Source organism: Maniola jurtina, chromosome 14 (assembly GCF_905333055.1).
Source record: "Maniola jurtina chromosome 14, ilManJurt1.1, whole genome shotgun sequence".
Lineage (NCBI taxonomy): Eukaryota > Metazoa > Arthropoda > Insecta > Lepidoptera > Nymphalidae > Maniola > Maniola jurtina.
This window is the reverse complement of record NC_060042.1, coordinates 593,376-610,793: the sequence shown is the minus strand read 5'-3', so window position 1 is coordinate 610,793 and position 17,418 is coordinate 593,376. Positions and strand designations below refer to the sequence as shown.

The 17,418-nt window shown below is 38.4% G+C and overlaps 1 protein-coding gene across 2 annotated transcripts in view; it reads left to right on the top strand.

Annotated features, from left to right (window-relative positions):
* LOC123871552 overlaps positions 1-17,418 on the top strand; it is a 69,291-nt gene that overhangs the window by 566 nt on the left and 51,307 nt on the right. The window contains exons 2-4 of one of the 2 annotated variants that reach the window (XM_045915417.1): positions 10,336-10,465; positions 13,086-13,385; positions 14,767-14,940. In XM_045915417.1, coding sequence (XP_045771373.1) covers positions 10,336-10,465; positions 13,086-13,385; positions 14,767-14,940 — 604 coding nt within the window. Of the gene's footprint in view, positions 1-10,332; positions 10,466-13,085; positions 13,386-14,766; positions 14,941-17,418 lie in introns of both variants that reach the window. The other variant, XM_045915416.1, reaches the window with a different exon arrangement.

The following is a 17,418-nucleotide window of genomic DNA, read 5'->3' as shown; positions in this document are numbered from 1 at the left end:
TTTTCTTTTCGATCAAATCTTAGTGAAAACTTGCACTGTAGCTTCAACTATGGAAGTAAACTGATTCCCTCATTTTACTTTTAGTCCTATTGGAGGTTTCTGATTGACCAAGGACCGATCTTAATTTGGCGTCTCTCGATTCTCAAGCGAATGGTAAAGAAAATGTCAAAACCCCCTAAAAATGACTTACGTGGTGATAGAAGTTAAATAGGACCTAGGTACTAAAGCAGTAGGTACGTAAAAAGCAGCTTAAAGCCTAATACTAAAATCTCTACCAATAGATACTTTGTAGCTACAAGTACTACCGTTGACTACGATCAGTCTATGCTGTAAGCGGGCCAACTTGAAAGGGTTATGGCAGTTTTATTAAACCTATATTATATGATAGATACTCCTAATCGGTTTCTTCATGACATAGTACCTTGGCACGACCGAAGTCTCCCACCAGACCAGACCTCCCCCCGATTGTGTAACAAAAACGTATTCCTTCTATTAGTCTGTTTGTCAACCAAAATTTACCAAAATTTTAAGTTTGTTACTTATTTCGTCTACGAGTTAGAGATCTGTGACACGCAGACAGACACACGGAAAGACAGACTGACAACAGAGTGACATTAATAGGGCTCCGTTTTTACCTTTAGCCTACGGAACCCTAAAAAGGAGTGTAACATTTTCAGAGTTCAAGTATCTATGAATGTCAGTTTCTTTATTCCACCATAACTTCTAAATGTCAAAACAGTAATGTAACGAAATGTAATAAAGTGTCGTTAGAATCCTTACATCATTCCGAATGACACTGGTTGTACCTTTTTTTATTCACTATTATTATAGGCAAGTGCTTGACCACAATCACACCGGATGGAAAGTGATGATGCGGCCTAAGATGGGACGCGTTTACCTAGGTCCTAGAAGATTCACCTAGCCTATTCACACTTGTTTTAAAGATACCCGAATTGTAATTTGTAACTAACTACCTATATCGAATGTTTTACTAATTGATTGATACCATGGTAGAGAAGATACACAAGTATGAAGTATATTAGTGAAGGTACACACACGGCAAGTGGCAACAGTGGTAAAGTAAGGTGGCATATGTAGGTGAGATGTGTCGTAACTGGAGAGCGGCGCGCACTGCACGCGCGTCGTGCACTGCGCGCTCGCGTGCGCGAGGTTCCGCACGCAGCTACACGCATTGAAGATATGTAGGAACAACCAACGCCAATTATATCCATTTTAAAAACAATTAATTAGCCGGTTGCATTATGAGCTCTGTTATTCGAAATCTTGGTGCGTTTGGCCGCTTTTTACGCTGTTTTAACTCAGATTATCATGCAGCATGATTCTCGTCATCATCAAGCCATCCAAGGGGTTACCCTTCTCATTGTTGGCAGACTTTACAGTTTACACGCCTTTGAGAGGCTCACGATAAAGTCACCCATAGACCTACGATTTTTCGCTTATGAGTGGTTAACGCGCATAACTCCGAACAGAACGTGCCCGAAATCGAGCCTGCGACCTCCCAAATAGTAGACGGACGTGTTCAGTATTAATCTATGACGGCTAAATTAAATATAAGAAGGAAAACATCACGAAGAAAGAAGAGTTCTTCATAACATTCTCAAAGGTGTGTGTAATCTGCCACTCCGCAGTTTCTGCACTTACTTAGTTAGCAGGGTGGAACTATGGCCTAAGCATTCTGAAAGGATGATGATGATGATGATTGTCTTTAGGCATAGGTATAGGTAAGTATAGATATTGAAACGGAATATTCACTATTACTAATAGGTACATAACGTGCTTAGTAGGTTAAAAAAAATTGCACATATCTTGATGGTAGGTACTGAGGCTATTTCTAAAACAGTACAAAATACAGTTAGCTATAAGAAATGGATTTGATTGAGAATCAACGAAGAGTTCGTAATATTAACATGCAGATTTTTTATAATAGAAAAACTTGTACTTCCTGATGTTCTCCCACATTACAATGTACAGTTATCTTCCTTTTGATTGATGGCCGTCCATCGCAGCATCTACGAGTAATAATCGTTTTTTGTGTTTGTCTGTAATGAGCGGGTTTCATTAGAAACAGTGGAGCCCGCTCGGGCGGAACTCTGAGCATCATTAATGCACGCGAGTGTACTGACGATCCAGTCAAATAGTTAGCTGGTTGGGTGCGGATCTTGAAATCGGGGGTTCAAATCCCGGGTTGTGCCGAAAAAGTTATTCAGGTTTTCTGTTAAGAAATTCTCCCTTTTCAGCGGCCGTTCAGAATCAAACTAATATTATACCTAAATGCATAAGTGTATCTGTCTGTTTGTCTGTTAGCTTCTTCTAATAGTCTGCTGGCGTAATCCATTTAAAATAACTGTCAGTCAGTCAGTATAAGCTACGCCAGAAGACTCGCTTCGTCTGCCCTTAATTCGGCTTACTTTCTTGACCTTCGTAGGCTCGCTTCATTCAGGTCTTTCTTCACGAGCTTTTGGCAAGACTGTTTGGGGTCGTATTCAAATATAATTCTGGAGTTCTATTACTCGAAGCAACGAAGTAATGAATGTTGTCACTTATGTTAAAACCATAGACTTACGAATTTTTCGTAACATTATAATATACTAAAACTTACATTTACCAAAAGAAAGGTGAAATTATTAATAACAACCGGTAAAAGTGATGAATTTCACAGTTTTTATCTTACCAATTCATGAGGTAACTACTTATTAAATAATTTTCAAGTTTATCACACTAATTACATTTGCCATAGCTGATATACAGATAGCAACAACAGTAGATAATCTTGATGACACAAAAAATAAACAAACCAAGTTAGACAAAAACATAAAAATACTTTCCCACAAAAAATGTGACCGACAACCGCTTATTATGCCGAATTCAGTATTTACTTGTTTTGCTCACTGCTGGAGTCTTTTTGTTTTGTGGCTTGGCTTGGGCACTGGGTTTCTATTCTAGATATCTACTCGAGAAAACAGCGAAACGCATTGTATCGAATAGTCAAACTCTCTTTGACACTGAAATGTCTTGCAAAAGGTTTAGCTGCATTCTTTAAAAAAACCGGCCAAGTACGAGTCAGACTCGCGCACCGAGGGTTCCGTACTAGGGTAATTTTTCCGACATTTTGCACGATAAATCAAAAACTATTATGCATAAAAATAAATAAAATTCTGTTTTAGAACATGCAAGTAAAGCCCTTTCAAATTATACCCCACTTGGTATAGTTATCTTACTTTGAAAATTGAAATACATATAATTTTTTTTTAGTGATGTAATCACAAAACGGTTTTCGGTTTTATTCCTTTACTTGTGCTCCACCCATCCCTTTAATGATTCTAGGTCAACGGGAAGTACCCTATAGGTCAGTCGTCGTCAGGTCGTCTTGACAGTCATGACGGACGGACGGACATACAGACAGACAGACAGACAACAAAGTGATCCTATAAAGGTTCCGTTTTTCCTTTTGAGGTACGGCAAGTCCCAACTCATCATAAATTCTGGTTTTCAGCCGGAACACTTATTCCGGCTGAAACTATAACTAAATAAACAGTATTACCACGGTCGTGGTATTACCTAGGTTTACTTTAATTTAGTTTTAAGTTACGTAATTAATTATCACCAATATATCGTACAAATTTAACAATTTCGACCATCAAAAGGAGTACAATTGTACCTACTTTGAATAAATGATTTTGACTTTGACTTTAGGTCTGGATTGTCCGGAACCATAGTTTCAACTGGCTTCGCACTTGACCGATATGTTTTTACGTGTTTAACTGTTTGCTCACTCACTCGAACGATTCCGCGGTTCCGTTTGTTACTGCATGTATTATCAACGTTTTATTGCCGTTTAATTGTCTTTGCCACTTCGCGTTGTTTATAGTTTTATTATCCTCGTGTTTAATGACTTCATTTCCGTTTAGCCTCATTTCTGAATTAAGTACCTACATTATTTCTTTGATACTCGTAAAAATGCTGGTGTCGTGACGTGTAATTTTTTAGCCGACTAGATTGCGGCAAAGCCAAAAGGAAGGGTTATGATTTTTAGCAGTCTATGTATGTATGTATGTATGTGTATATGTGTGTGTGTATGTTTGTATCCAGATTCTGTGTGTTCCTGTGTGTACTGGGCCGATTTTGATAAATGAGGTGTCAATCGATTCGTCGTAAAGGTCCGGGTGACATAGGCTACATTTTATACGAAAAAATTGACCTAGCGGATGTTACATGAAAAAAGTGGGGGGTCTCCAAAATTTTTTTTTGCTATTGTATCGAGTGGAGTGTCATATGAAAGAGGAGAAAATTCTGAGTTCATAAATATAAATGTTCTACAATATTAAAATTATGCCAAGCGACAGAAAAACAATTTTACTATAAGTAATAGGATTTCAGCGTTTATTAAGACGATCGCAGTCGAGTTTCAGTTTTCAACTTTATCTTTTTATTTCCTGACTACATGAAAGTAGTGTTTGGCAGTTATGTGTGTGTTTGTTTGTTAGTTCATAGCTTATCTATTTTAAATTTTAATTATTGTGAACCTTGTGCCCTAAGTTGTCGCCAGCTTTATCCAACTCTATATGGCTGATATGATAAACTGAAAAATTGAGTTGCGACAAATCTAGCGAATTTGGTATCAAATGGACCTCAATTCAGATTCTAAACTACAATTTTTGTGTAAAAATATATAAATCAAGCATCTGTGGTAGTATTTTTAGTTCTGAACGTTTGTTATTTACCTATCTTGATTTCCACGTAGGTATACTTTCACAAAACCTTTCGAAACTTTGTGAATGGGACTAAGTAAGTAGTATGTATGTACGAGTATGTATAATACTATATTACACTACAAAACACAAATGACAGGTTACAAAGTGGTAGTATTACCTAAGTGATCTTGATTTTCCTGCGGATTTCTTCCTTACCTAACATAGCTTTCTACATAGCTCACTTTAAATCTCTACTTAGCATAAAACAAAGTCGCTATGTACCTAGAGGATCTTTTAAAATACACAACACATTTTAATCAATAGATAGAGTGATTCAAGAGGAAGGTTTTTACTATTGTTTAACATTGTTTTGTGTGAATTTGTTGAAATAAAATGACGATAATAGTCCAAGGTGTCGGAAGAAATCAAGTCGATTTTGAGCTTTCATCGAAAATGCTGCCTTATTGTTTTGAAAATATAACGAAATACGCGGGCAGGACGACTCCAGCCCGCTGGACCGATGACCTGAAGAAGGTGGCGGGGAGCGGGTGGATGAGGAAGGCGGAGGACCGTGTTTGGTGGCGCACTCTTGGAAAGGCCTATGGCCAATCACAATTCGGGTATATTTAAAACAAGAGTGAATAGGCACCTTCTAGGTAAACGCGTCCCATCTTAGACCACATCATCACTTTCCATCAGGTGTGATTGTGGTCAAGCGCTTGCCTATAGTAAATAAAAAAAAAATATGTCCTCAGTGGACGCATACAGGCTGATGGAATGGAAAAAAATCATAACGAAATAACCAATCTGCATTGCACCCGTGCAAAGCCGGGGCGGGTTGCTAGTTAAATTAGTTAGTGGATAGGTAAAGGAAGTAATATCTTTATTTACGTCCGCTATGAGGTTTTTCTCGTGTAAGAAAATAATCTTTAGGTAAATAGACTAATGGCGTCGCCGTATTTACCGGCAGATGCGCGAACGTGTTGCGTATGTGCTTTCACCCGTTTCTCTAACGTTATCATGTATCACGTCAACACAATACAATTATAACCCTATTGCTATTCTCTTTAGGTTTATTTTCAAATGGCATATTAAGTGATATACTCGTTGAAGTCGTTGATATGCAAAAAGCCAAAGATTCTCAGTTCCTTATGTTACTTCTAAAAGTGTCCTAATAGGTATTGTTCATCATTACCATCAGCGCGTACCCTCTTCGAAACGAAGTTTGGCAGTCATCTTACGAAAAGTTTCTTTATCTAAAAATAATCTTTATCTTTTAACTTCGGGTAACGCCTTGTCGACTTATTTATATTGTCCAACCATTTGCGTCTGGTGTTCAACTCTGAATGATAATCACTGAGCATTTGACATTCATTTTTAATACATTGAAGGTTTTCTATAACAACCAATGTCAAATGAGCTCGGTGGCTATCATTCGACTTTGAACACTGAGTTAGCAAATTACCACGCAGGAACCATTTTGCCTCCAATTTTTCCTTCCAACAAAAACATTATTGCAGACATATCATTAAAAGATTAATAATAGTGTTTATTCATTGTGTTATATATCTATGTTATATTTTGGGATTTCTAACTGAACATTCACCATGGTTATTTATCGGACGATCCGCAAATAATCAATTTGCACGCTTGGTCGAGATTTCTTGAAGCTTTAAAGTTGTAGAATTTTTCAAGCCACGTATATCTTTGGTTCAGTATATCAACGACTGCATGTAATAACAGAGTAAGCCGGAATAGTGCAATTAATATGATGTAAAGTGCTGCCATCTTCGTCTCGCCGCGATCTGATTGAGGTTTTTGCGATCTGTATTGCTTACTCGAGAGATAAGAGTACCTACTTTTACATACGAGAGGTTATGTATTAACCTACTTCCTGTGTGATTACGGTTACGGCGTGGTTATGACATTCCAAATGTGGTTATACAATTTGTATAAATTATATTCTGGCTAGCTGATGCCCGCGACTTCGCTCGCGTGGATTTTCGTTTCAAAAACTCTTATGGAACTCTTTGATTTTTCGCGATAAAAAGTAGCCTATGTCACTCTCCAGGTCTTTAACTATACCCATGCAAACAAGATAAAGTTGAAAACTAAAACCCGACTGCGATCGTCTTAATAAACGCTGAAATATTATACCTAGTAAAATTGTTTTTCTGTCGCTTGATATATATTTTAAGTTCTAGTACCTGCATTTATATTTATGAACTCAGAATATTCTTCTCTTTCATTTGACATCCCACTCGATACAATAGCAAAAAAAAATTTTTGGAGACCGCCACTTTTCTTGATGTAACATCCGTCAGGTCAATTTTTTTCGTACAAAATGTAGCCTATGTCACCCGGACCTTTACGACGAATCAATTTGACACCTCATTCATCAAAATTGGTCCGGTAGCTTAGGCGCACCTTAGGCGCTACGGTGGAACCACGGAACATACAGAATCTGGATACAAACATACATACATACATACATAGACTGCTAAAATCATAACCCTTCCTTTTGGCTTTGCCGCAGTCGGGTAAAAAACACGTCGATCCGTTGCTCCGTTGCGACGTGATTGAAGGACAAACCAACAAACAAACACACTCATCCCAACCAAACAATCCCATGGGAACTTTTTGATTTTCCAAGGTAAAATGTAGCCTAAGCCCGTCTCTAGAATGATGGATTTAAGTATGGTTCAATTAACTGAATTATATTATTGTTCAATTAATAGAAACTTAGATTTTCCGGTATGAAAATAGCCTAAGTCCGTTCCTTTTTTCAAAATCGTTAAACAGATCAGCCGTGAAAAGCTAGCAGACAGACACACCTCCGCATTTATATTAATAGTAAGAAATGGATAGTTAATGATTCATTATTAATTTAATGTATTAGGACGGCTACTAATAAAATATTTGTTGATTACTTTTATTGAATTTATTATTTTCTGATAAATAAACAAGTAATTTTCTACTCAATAAATTAAAATTGATATACGCGTAACTTAAATTAATGAAATATTTATTTCTTATTAATAAAAATTTCACTGCTTAGAAATTCATCAGTGCCCGCGCCAATACTAACCAAACGGCGAATATTATTTTCTAGTTAAGTATACGATTAATATTAGAGGCCCTAGTTTTTAATAATAAGAGATCTAATGATTATTATGAGATTAAGAGATTTACATTATATGGTACAACGTATGTGATATTGCATTGCCTGCCCTCCCACTACTAAATATATAGGTGAAGCAAGCTTTTATAAGTAAGTAAATCATAATAAGTATGGAATTTATCCACAATAGATAGTAGGTATCGCGTTTCCACTCATGCATCTACGAGTATACTAATCATTGCGCCCCCATCACTATCATCACCGTAATCCGTGCCAGTAACAACACCTCGCGGCGACCCATCGCTTTCTCCAGTTAATTAATTCATTTGCCAACCAACCATTGATTTAAGTGCGCTCGTAGCATTGTTATCCACTTGTTCTAATCACCACTAACAACGAACAGATCTGTATGGTACAACGTGAAGCATGCGATATACTGCGCTTGCCCCTCCACTACTAAATCTGCAGAAAAAGCAAGCCGCGAAGCATACAAGACACATTACCACGCAACACCACAAAAATCAAGATTTTAGATGATAGATCTTCTTTTTCTTCCTGGGTGTCTTTTCCATACTTAGACGTACGAGTAGCTGTCCGTTGTATGTGAGACCGCTGGTCCGGCTTCCCGAGCTTACTCTAAAAATCCAAGCAAGCCACCCAGGCAGATAAGAACCAATCTTTACGACTCCATCACTATCCTATGAATAATACAGAGGTATTTTATTGTATCCGCCTATCCTATCATTGCCGGAATACCAGCAACACTACCTCGCTCTATCACTACCATCACAGTAATTTGTGCCACTATCATCACAGTATCAGTGCCTCGTGGCGGTCCTCCGTTCGCTTTCTCCAGTTAATTAATTCATCTGCCCACCAACCATTGATTTAAGTGAGCTCGTAGCATTGTTATCCGCTTGTTCAATCGTTCACTATTGTGTTCCAAATTACTCTATGTTAGCACTTGTCTCTTTGAAATTACATACCTGGTGGATACCTAGTTGATTAATACTCACAATCAATCTTCTGAGATGGAGTGATTTTCTGCAAGCATATGGTACATAGACGATTTTTTACGCCTAGTGCTTTTTAAATGGAGCTGTTGGTTCTGTGTTCAGTAGAGACGATAATCAGCAGTTGCCTCCAGCATCACATCTCGAAGGCATTTGCCCTTTTTCGGTCAGTAGGCATGGACCTTTAAGGTCCATGTCTCAGCTCCATTAAGAAGATGGGAAACGATAAGCCTGTGTATAAAGGTGAGTTTCATTCATCGCGAGCCTTCCATAATTTAGGAAAACTGTGGCCTAGTTGGTGACAATGCATATCAATCAATCAATCGATTGCGATTGTTAAGCAACGTACCAAGTTGGCAACTGGATGGGTAACCGACTTTGGGGACTTTGGCATTTTCGTTTCTCCGTCAGTCCTGGTTAATATCACTAACATTTGATAACAACTGTAAAAACCTAAGAATCGAATTCTCGTTTTCCTAGTGAGTTGTATGCGAAAGGATTTAGGAACCTATACTGCATTATTATTATTTATTCTGAGAGAACCCGTACTATACTAACTGTGATTTATGGAAAGCATTGCCGACCCTCAGCAATGAGGAATACGACTATAAAGAAAGATATTTTTAGAGAGCTTAGTTAGACATAGCACATAATATACGCTAATAGATATGCATTTATTTTAATGGGTACGTTACGAAAGTGCTAGTAGCGTCGTCATGGCGTTTAATCATGTAACATAAAAAGCAAGCACATCACAAGTCATCATAACAGCCAACTGCACGAAGATGGTTTCTTTTTGATTGATAAGGCCTTTTTATTTTCTTTATATTATTATCTTTCTACGGTAGCGTGATTCGACCAACTTGACTACTCGTCAAGTAATGAGTAAAATAAATAAGTGTTAACGACGTAGGTATATGTAGACGTTGAGTTGGTTTAGTTAGAACACAAGCAGACACTTAGCGCTATTATTATTGGCTATTTGCGGCAATCTCGGTTTTGTAGTGCATCAGTTATGTTTATCAAGACGCGGACAGATGGCTTTGATGCCATCATGAAGAAAACAGCCTCGCTATTGTCCAGAGTCCGTGGAAGCAGCAACAGCATCCTGCGCATGCTAGATAGCTGATAAAATGCATGGTTCTCTGATGGGGAAACTCATGCAGAGGACTATATTCCTCTTAGTTATTAAATACTAACATAGTGATTAAGTATTATGTTACTCACACTAGTCCACTCTACCTCTAGTGTCAGTCAGACGTTTTATTTGCAATACATTGCGAACTTTTAGAAAATTTATAATTTATTTTTTCGCCACCACCACGCTGGCCAAGTATAACCTTCACACAACTTTGAGAACATTATGGAGAGTTTTTTCAGGTTTGCAGGGTCCCTCACGATGTTTTTGCACAAAATGCAAAACTTCGAGAATTTTGAGGTGCACTTTTAAAGTTTTTTTTATATAAATGAATGTTGTTGTCAACAGCAGCGGTCTGCTGACAGCATTCCTGGCGCTGTCGCTGCTCTGCCTGGCGTGCGGCAACAGCGCTGCCGTGCTGGCGGCCACCGGCCTGCACCGCGACTCGCTGCGGCAGCAGGAACCACTCACCAGCTTCGAAGTAAGTCACCGTCATCATAATCATCATCATCACACACCGAACACACCGAAAGACATCATATAGCGACCATGTCACCACCCACCATTGATCCATTGATCATCACTGGCAACAAGCACTGTTGCAAGTAAGTATTCTTCTGGCTATACCTAATAGTCTACACCATAGATATCAGAAGATGTGTAGTGCATACCTAACACATCCTTCCCACGCGTATTTTGTATGACTAAAAACCTGAATTTTAGTTTAACATCTGATTACCTATTTAAAACACGACCACTTGGTTGCTTCATTGCGAATAAATAAACATGAATAGAATTTTTGATCAAATTGACAATAGCCAAGACAAAAGACGAACAGTAATAAGATTAGATATGCGCCGGCGCAAGTATCTATGGCTTAATCTCGGATTAAGCGATTTATTATGCACCAGTTATTACAATAGGCAAGTACACTTGCTTGCAAATATTAGCTTTGATACTTTATGAATTTTATGATCTACCCATCACCGGCCCACTACTGAGAATAGGTCTCCTTTCGGAGTGAGAATGGTTTACTACGCCACTATACTATAGTCCGCCCCACTCAGTGTACCTTTAGAAAGCTTATGTAGAAATTTCTGGCATGTAGGTTTCCACATGTTTTCCTTCACCGTTAAAGCAACGTAAGTCTGAAAAGTTTGAGGTGCTTACCTGGGAATGCCTGAGATCGAACCCCCGACCTTCCGAATAGGTGGCGGACGTCTTAACCAATTTGCCGGTAGTTTGAACTAGCCACGGCCGAAGCCTCTCACCAGTCCAGACCAGAGACAATTTAGAAATTATAAATCACCCCTACTGGGAATCGAACACTTGACCTCCCACTTATAAGACAGCACTTCACACTGCGCAATGGAGGCGTAATGTAAATTGTACTTATATACATAAAAAAAAAATACGTAAATCTTGTGTTAGCAAGTGTACGCAGCTAAGTGTTTTGTCAACAGAGTATTAAGAGGCGTGGACGGGTGCGATCCAATCTGGTTATTGTTCTGACAACATTAATTATGCAATCAATATAATAGCACATTTCAATAATACCTACTTCATTATGTAGGTATGTTTGGACTGATTTCATAATTTTCAGTTAAATGGGACATTGGAATGAATAAATAGCAGTATTGGAGTTAAATTAACATAGCGGTGATAGATAGCTAGCCTACTGGCTAATTCCTTTTCGGGGAGTCCGGGGTTTGGATTTCAGGCATCCACCTGTTACTTTTGGAGTTATATGTTTAGTTTATGAAAATATGATGTTCATAATTATGTATGGAACCCTAAAAAAGCGAGACCCGACTCGCACTTGACCGGTTTTTTAATTTTTATGGCAAACATTTTGAAATGTTTATTATTTATTGTAATAGCGGCAATAGGGCCCCGTTAGCACCCTTCGGGAACGAACCCTAAATGCCTATGCCCTCTGTATCTCTCTCTAAACCATGCAAAAAATCTCCGTTGCTTCGTTGCGGCGTGCTTGAAGGACAGACTAACAAACCAATAAACAAACACACATTCTTATTTATAATATCATACGTAGGTACCTAGTGATACCTGTTGGTACGAGTAAATATCGTAAGGTAAATGCAATATTTATTTTTCCAACGTTCATAGTTCAAAGCCCGCACGCACTGAAGTCGGCGATGATGCTTTGCTATTACGAGCCATTATTTTGATATCATCGCATGCTCATCATTGCAACAGAGGTTCCAACCTTGGACCGAGCGCGGGAACTCTCGTTACAAATGGTTTCCTCTAATGATGAGTGTGACGTCGTTTGTCGATATGAGTTTAACGGATTAGATTAGTTTCCCATGAAAATCCCATAAAATGCTAATGGTTACAGTGTTTAGGAATCCGTAGCCAAAGGGAAGTAACGAAACGTTACTTCCGCTGAAAGTGATCTCAAGTCTTTCGCCTACTTCAAAATTTTTTAACGGTCTACTGTGATTAAAATCGGGCTTTCTTATAATGACTAAAGTATATAATACTAGAGGATGCCCGCGACTTCGTCCGCGTGGATGTAGGTTTTTGAAGATCTCGTGGGAACTGGTTTTCCGGGATAAACAGTATCATATGTCCGTCCCCGCGATATAAGCTAATTCTGTACCTTTTGTCAGAATCGGTTAAACTGTTGGGACGTGAAAAGGTAGCAGACACACAGACAGACACACTTTCGCATTTATAATATTAGTATGAATTTAATTTATGCTCTCTACTTGATTGCTACAATAAAACAATTGCTATGCTCTTATAATCGTTATAAGTATCTGTAATTCTGACCGTGGAATCTATTGTAACAGTAAAAATGGTAAAATGTACTCAATGTGACCGAGTTTACACAGCTACTATTTCAGAACGCATTAGATTGTGCGATGTCATCTCTCATGAACCAGCTGAACTCATTCCTATCAAAAAACCAAAAAAGTTCAAACCCACGATACTTTTATCTGACGCAAAAGTTGCCAATCCTAATGCACTCCCGTTGTGCTTTTTTAATACTAGACGAATTTCATTATTCTTTTTTATAGAAAGTATCTGGACAATTTCTGGTCCTGTTTGTATGCTAAACCATTATTGATTTCCAGGATGAAATGGAAGCATGGACGCCCGTGCTGACCAACATAGCACTCCTCATCATCGCGTCCGTGCACTGCCTGGTCTGCATCGTCTCCATCTACCACCTGTCCAAGCGCGTCTGCCCCTGCTTCAGGCCCAAGCAGCCGTTCGACCACAACCAGTTCGACCCGACCTTCAAGCCGGTCCAGCCTTGTGTCTTCCACGTGGATGAGATCAAGAAGGCTCAGGATGCGGAGAAGGTTCGGGGGCACGAGCTTTGCAAGGAGTTAGAGGCAAAACTGGAGAGGGATACCATGAAGAAGAAAAAGGTACGTTTCGATGACCTGTAAATATATTTTTTATTCAGAAACAAACTAGCCCTTGACTGCAATCTCACCTGGTGGTAAGTGATGCAATCTAAGATGGAAGCGGGCTAACCTGGAAGGGGTAAGACATTTTTCATTAAATCCATACTCCTTTGGTTTCAACACGGCATCGTACCGGAACGCTAAATCGCTTGGCGGCACTGTTTTGCCGGCTGCCTCCAACCGGACCAGACTAGAAATTTAGAAATTATAAAATTACAAACCCCTGCCAGGAATTGAACCCGGGTTCTCTTACTAATAAGACCACAGTTCTTACAACTGCGCCAGGGAGGCCAAAAGGTCGAATCGCTTTATTTTGATGCCTTAGCTTATTTCTTACTCCTTTGTTTTACAGACATTTATATTTTTAAGTATGCTAAGTTAATTTTGTGCAGAAGTTGCCTCAAAAACTAACTAAGCATACCTTGCCTTTCTTTCTTGTTTAGTATATGAATGGAATCTGTATAAATGAAAGTTTTATGGTTAGTAAATTCTTGTTAGATGCCTACAAGCCCCGTATAGATTACGAGTAATTTGGTTGTTTACAGAAAATTGTAGTATTATTAAGTCGTAGTCTATAATTGCGTAGTAATTATGGAATATCGGGTTAGGACAATTTAGTTGAAAAAAATAACCTCACAACATGTTCGCCTTGACTCGAATGCGTGACCATATCGTAAAAACAATATTCTTAAGTAAGTATATGAAACTATTTTTATTTACCTACCTCTAAAGTACTTTAATGACTGATGATTGAGTAATTTAATGACCAATAGGTCTCCTCAAGATTAATTAGAAATAAAAAGAAGATAATCCTTTTCCATGTTGATCAGTTAGCCTGAGGCACCAGAGTTTCTCAGTAGGTACAATCAGAGATCCCTATGTTATCTTCTTTCTGTTGGTTGTACTCTTCAGTCATCAGAGATCAGCAATTCAATCAGAGCTGACCCTACGTTACTTTATGTCCATTAGGAAGACTCAGAGTTCTTCATTGCAATCACAACAGCTGTTTCAAGTTACTCTCTGTCAGTTAGTTACTTTTCTGTATGTAAATTTTCACAGTACAATCAGACCTGATCGTATGATTTCTTCTGTCTCTTAAAAAGAGTCATCAAATTCAGTGATATGAGAGTTGACTCTATGATTCTTCTGTCTGTTGTTCAGTGCAATCATATCTGATTCAGTTGCTTTTCTGTGTGTTAGAGGGAGTTGCTTCTCAATGCAATCGAACGTGAACAATGTTCTGCGTGTTAGGAGGAGTCGCTAGAGTACCTTAGTGCAATCAGAGCTGACTCTATTGTCTGTCTCTGATTCTGTGTCTGACTCTGATTCTTCTGTCCGTCAGGAGGAGTCACCAGAGTTCGGCAGCGCGAACAGCAAGGAGAAGCTGGTGACGCGGTGGCTGGGGCGCCACCACGCGCCGCCCAACACGGTGCCGCGGCGGAGCAAGGGCGTGCGCAAGCTTCGCAAGCCGCCCCAGCCGCCCGTCATGCTGGTGCCCGCACATCCTGCTAGCACGGTCAGTTTTAGCTGTAAGCCTCAATAGCTCAACGGTTATAGGAGTGGACTGAATTCCGAAAGGTCGGCGGTTCAAACCCCAGCCGTTGCACTATTGTCGTACTCACTCCTAGCACAAGCTTTACGCTTAGTTGGAGGGGAAAGGGGAATGTTAGTCATGATTAAAAATGGCTAATATTCTTTAAAAAAAAAAAAACAAAAAATCAATGATACTTTCATGGTTCTAAGGGCCTGCGTAAATGATGGAAACTGTCCGAGGACGACAAAAATTGGTGAGCGTCAAGATGGCTGGACCATGAGAGAATTACGGTAATAATAGTGAGCCATGCAGAATGGCGAGCCACTTTCATCAGGAGTTTTTGCTCCCCCTTTAAAATTACATATCGTACAATTTTTGCAGGTCCCATTTGGTTTTCAAAGCTTTAGAAATAAACAGAGTTTAAACATCATTTCTCACAAATGCAAACCTAACCAAATAAGGATATAGACATAAAAGCTAAATCACGTAAACCTACCTATTTTCTAACCGGCCTCATAGTTTCCATCATGTATTTTCCTTATACATTCGTTTTCTAGCATTCACCTTATTTGCCTTTTCAAGAATTTCACTGAATAACTGGTATTCGATTCTCATTATATATTATAGGTATTCTAATTAATATATCTAAAAACGCACTGCCAGTGTTGCGGCTACATTAAGGTTAACGTCAATGCCCAACAACGCCATAATTATTGCGATAATCAACGCGTTTAACTGAGTGACCACACTTGAACGGTAACGGTTATTGACAATTGAATTGGGGAACCCTTATTTTGATGGTTAACTATTTGAAGAGCTGATATATTATAGGTATACGAATGAATAAAATTTATTGCAATTTCTTTATTAGGTTCTAATAAACCTCTTTGGGTAACTGTATAATACTAAATTCCAAGTTATTTTTACAAGAATAGAACTTGCGATCCCTTAGAAACAATCCATTCATTCTAATCCGCAGACCATGACGTCTCTTATCTTAACGTAATATAATCACCATACCTACTCTATGATAGTCAAAACAAAAAAACACATTCCTAAACAGTATATTATATACAATATACATAGATATAGATATGTAAGTTTTTTTGCAGGCCACTTATAGTCACAATAGTATCAGCCCGCGACTTCGTCCGCATAAGTCTCGGTTTTCAAAAATCCCTTGGGAACTCTTTGATTTTCCGGGATAAAAAGTAGCCCTATAAGACAATGCTCCGAGATGCAAGATACAAGGCCTATCTCTGTACCAAACAAATGATACTTTTTCGACCAATAGGTATAATAAGAATATAATCTACGTTCTTCGTTGAGGATTAAAGTTTCCTTAAATCCCATTGAATCTGCGAATGGAGCCTATGTACCTACTACCTCGGCATGCAAACTATCTTTGTATCTATTAAAATTGATTAAACTGATGGATCATAAAAAGCTAGAAGACAGACAGACATACACACTTTCGCATTTATAACATTAGTATGGATTAACGTAGCATTTAGTAGTAACAAATACATAGTATATCTTAGATAACAAAGACACATAAGACAGGTTTAATCGGTGATCGATTCCGCATACCGCAGCCTCTCTTCCTGAACTGAACAGATAGACAGAGCACCAGTCATGCTAATCGTTTGTTTTGTTTGTATATGTGACCTAGACATGCCTATCTAGAGATTAGAATGTGAAATGCCTACCTACTTGCTCGATGCTATGAATGAAATGATAGTTTTTTTTCCTATTTATTTTATTTGTGAGTATGTTGTGTATTGAATAAGTCTATATTCGTGAGTAAATAAATAATAGTCAGTCATTCATACATTTACAACTACAACGATCTCTTTGTAGTACATAGGTATACCTAATGCATACATTTTTGCTCAGTAGTGAGCCAGCGATGGGATTGATTTTGATTTTGATTTTGATACTTATGTACAAGTTTGTATTATTTTAATCATCAGATCACCATCACCATCAACCAATTTTTTTTTGTATGTGATGTAAGCACTAATACACGGTTTTCGGATTTGTCCCTTTCCTTGTGCTCCAAGACCTGCCTACCTACATAAATTTCATGATTTTATAAGTTTCTTGACAGACACAACAGACAGACAACAAAGTGATCCTATAAAGTATAAGGGTTCCTTTTTTTCTTTTGAGGTACGGAAATCTAATTAAAAGAACACAATTTTAATAATTAAGAACACGTTCAACAATTTTTTGTTTTGGGGAAAAGTAGTTTCATATTATTGTTTACTAGAGGATGCCCGCGACTTCGTCCGCGTGGATTTAGGTTTTTAAGATCCCGAGGGAACTGTTTGATTTTCTGGGATAAAAAGTAGCCTATGCCCGTCCCCGGGATATAAGCTAACCCTGTACCAAACGTCAGAATCGGTTAAACTGTTGGGCCGTGAAAAGGTACCAGACAGACAGACAGACACACTTTCA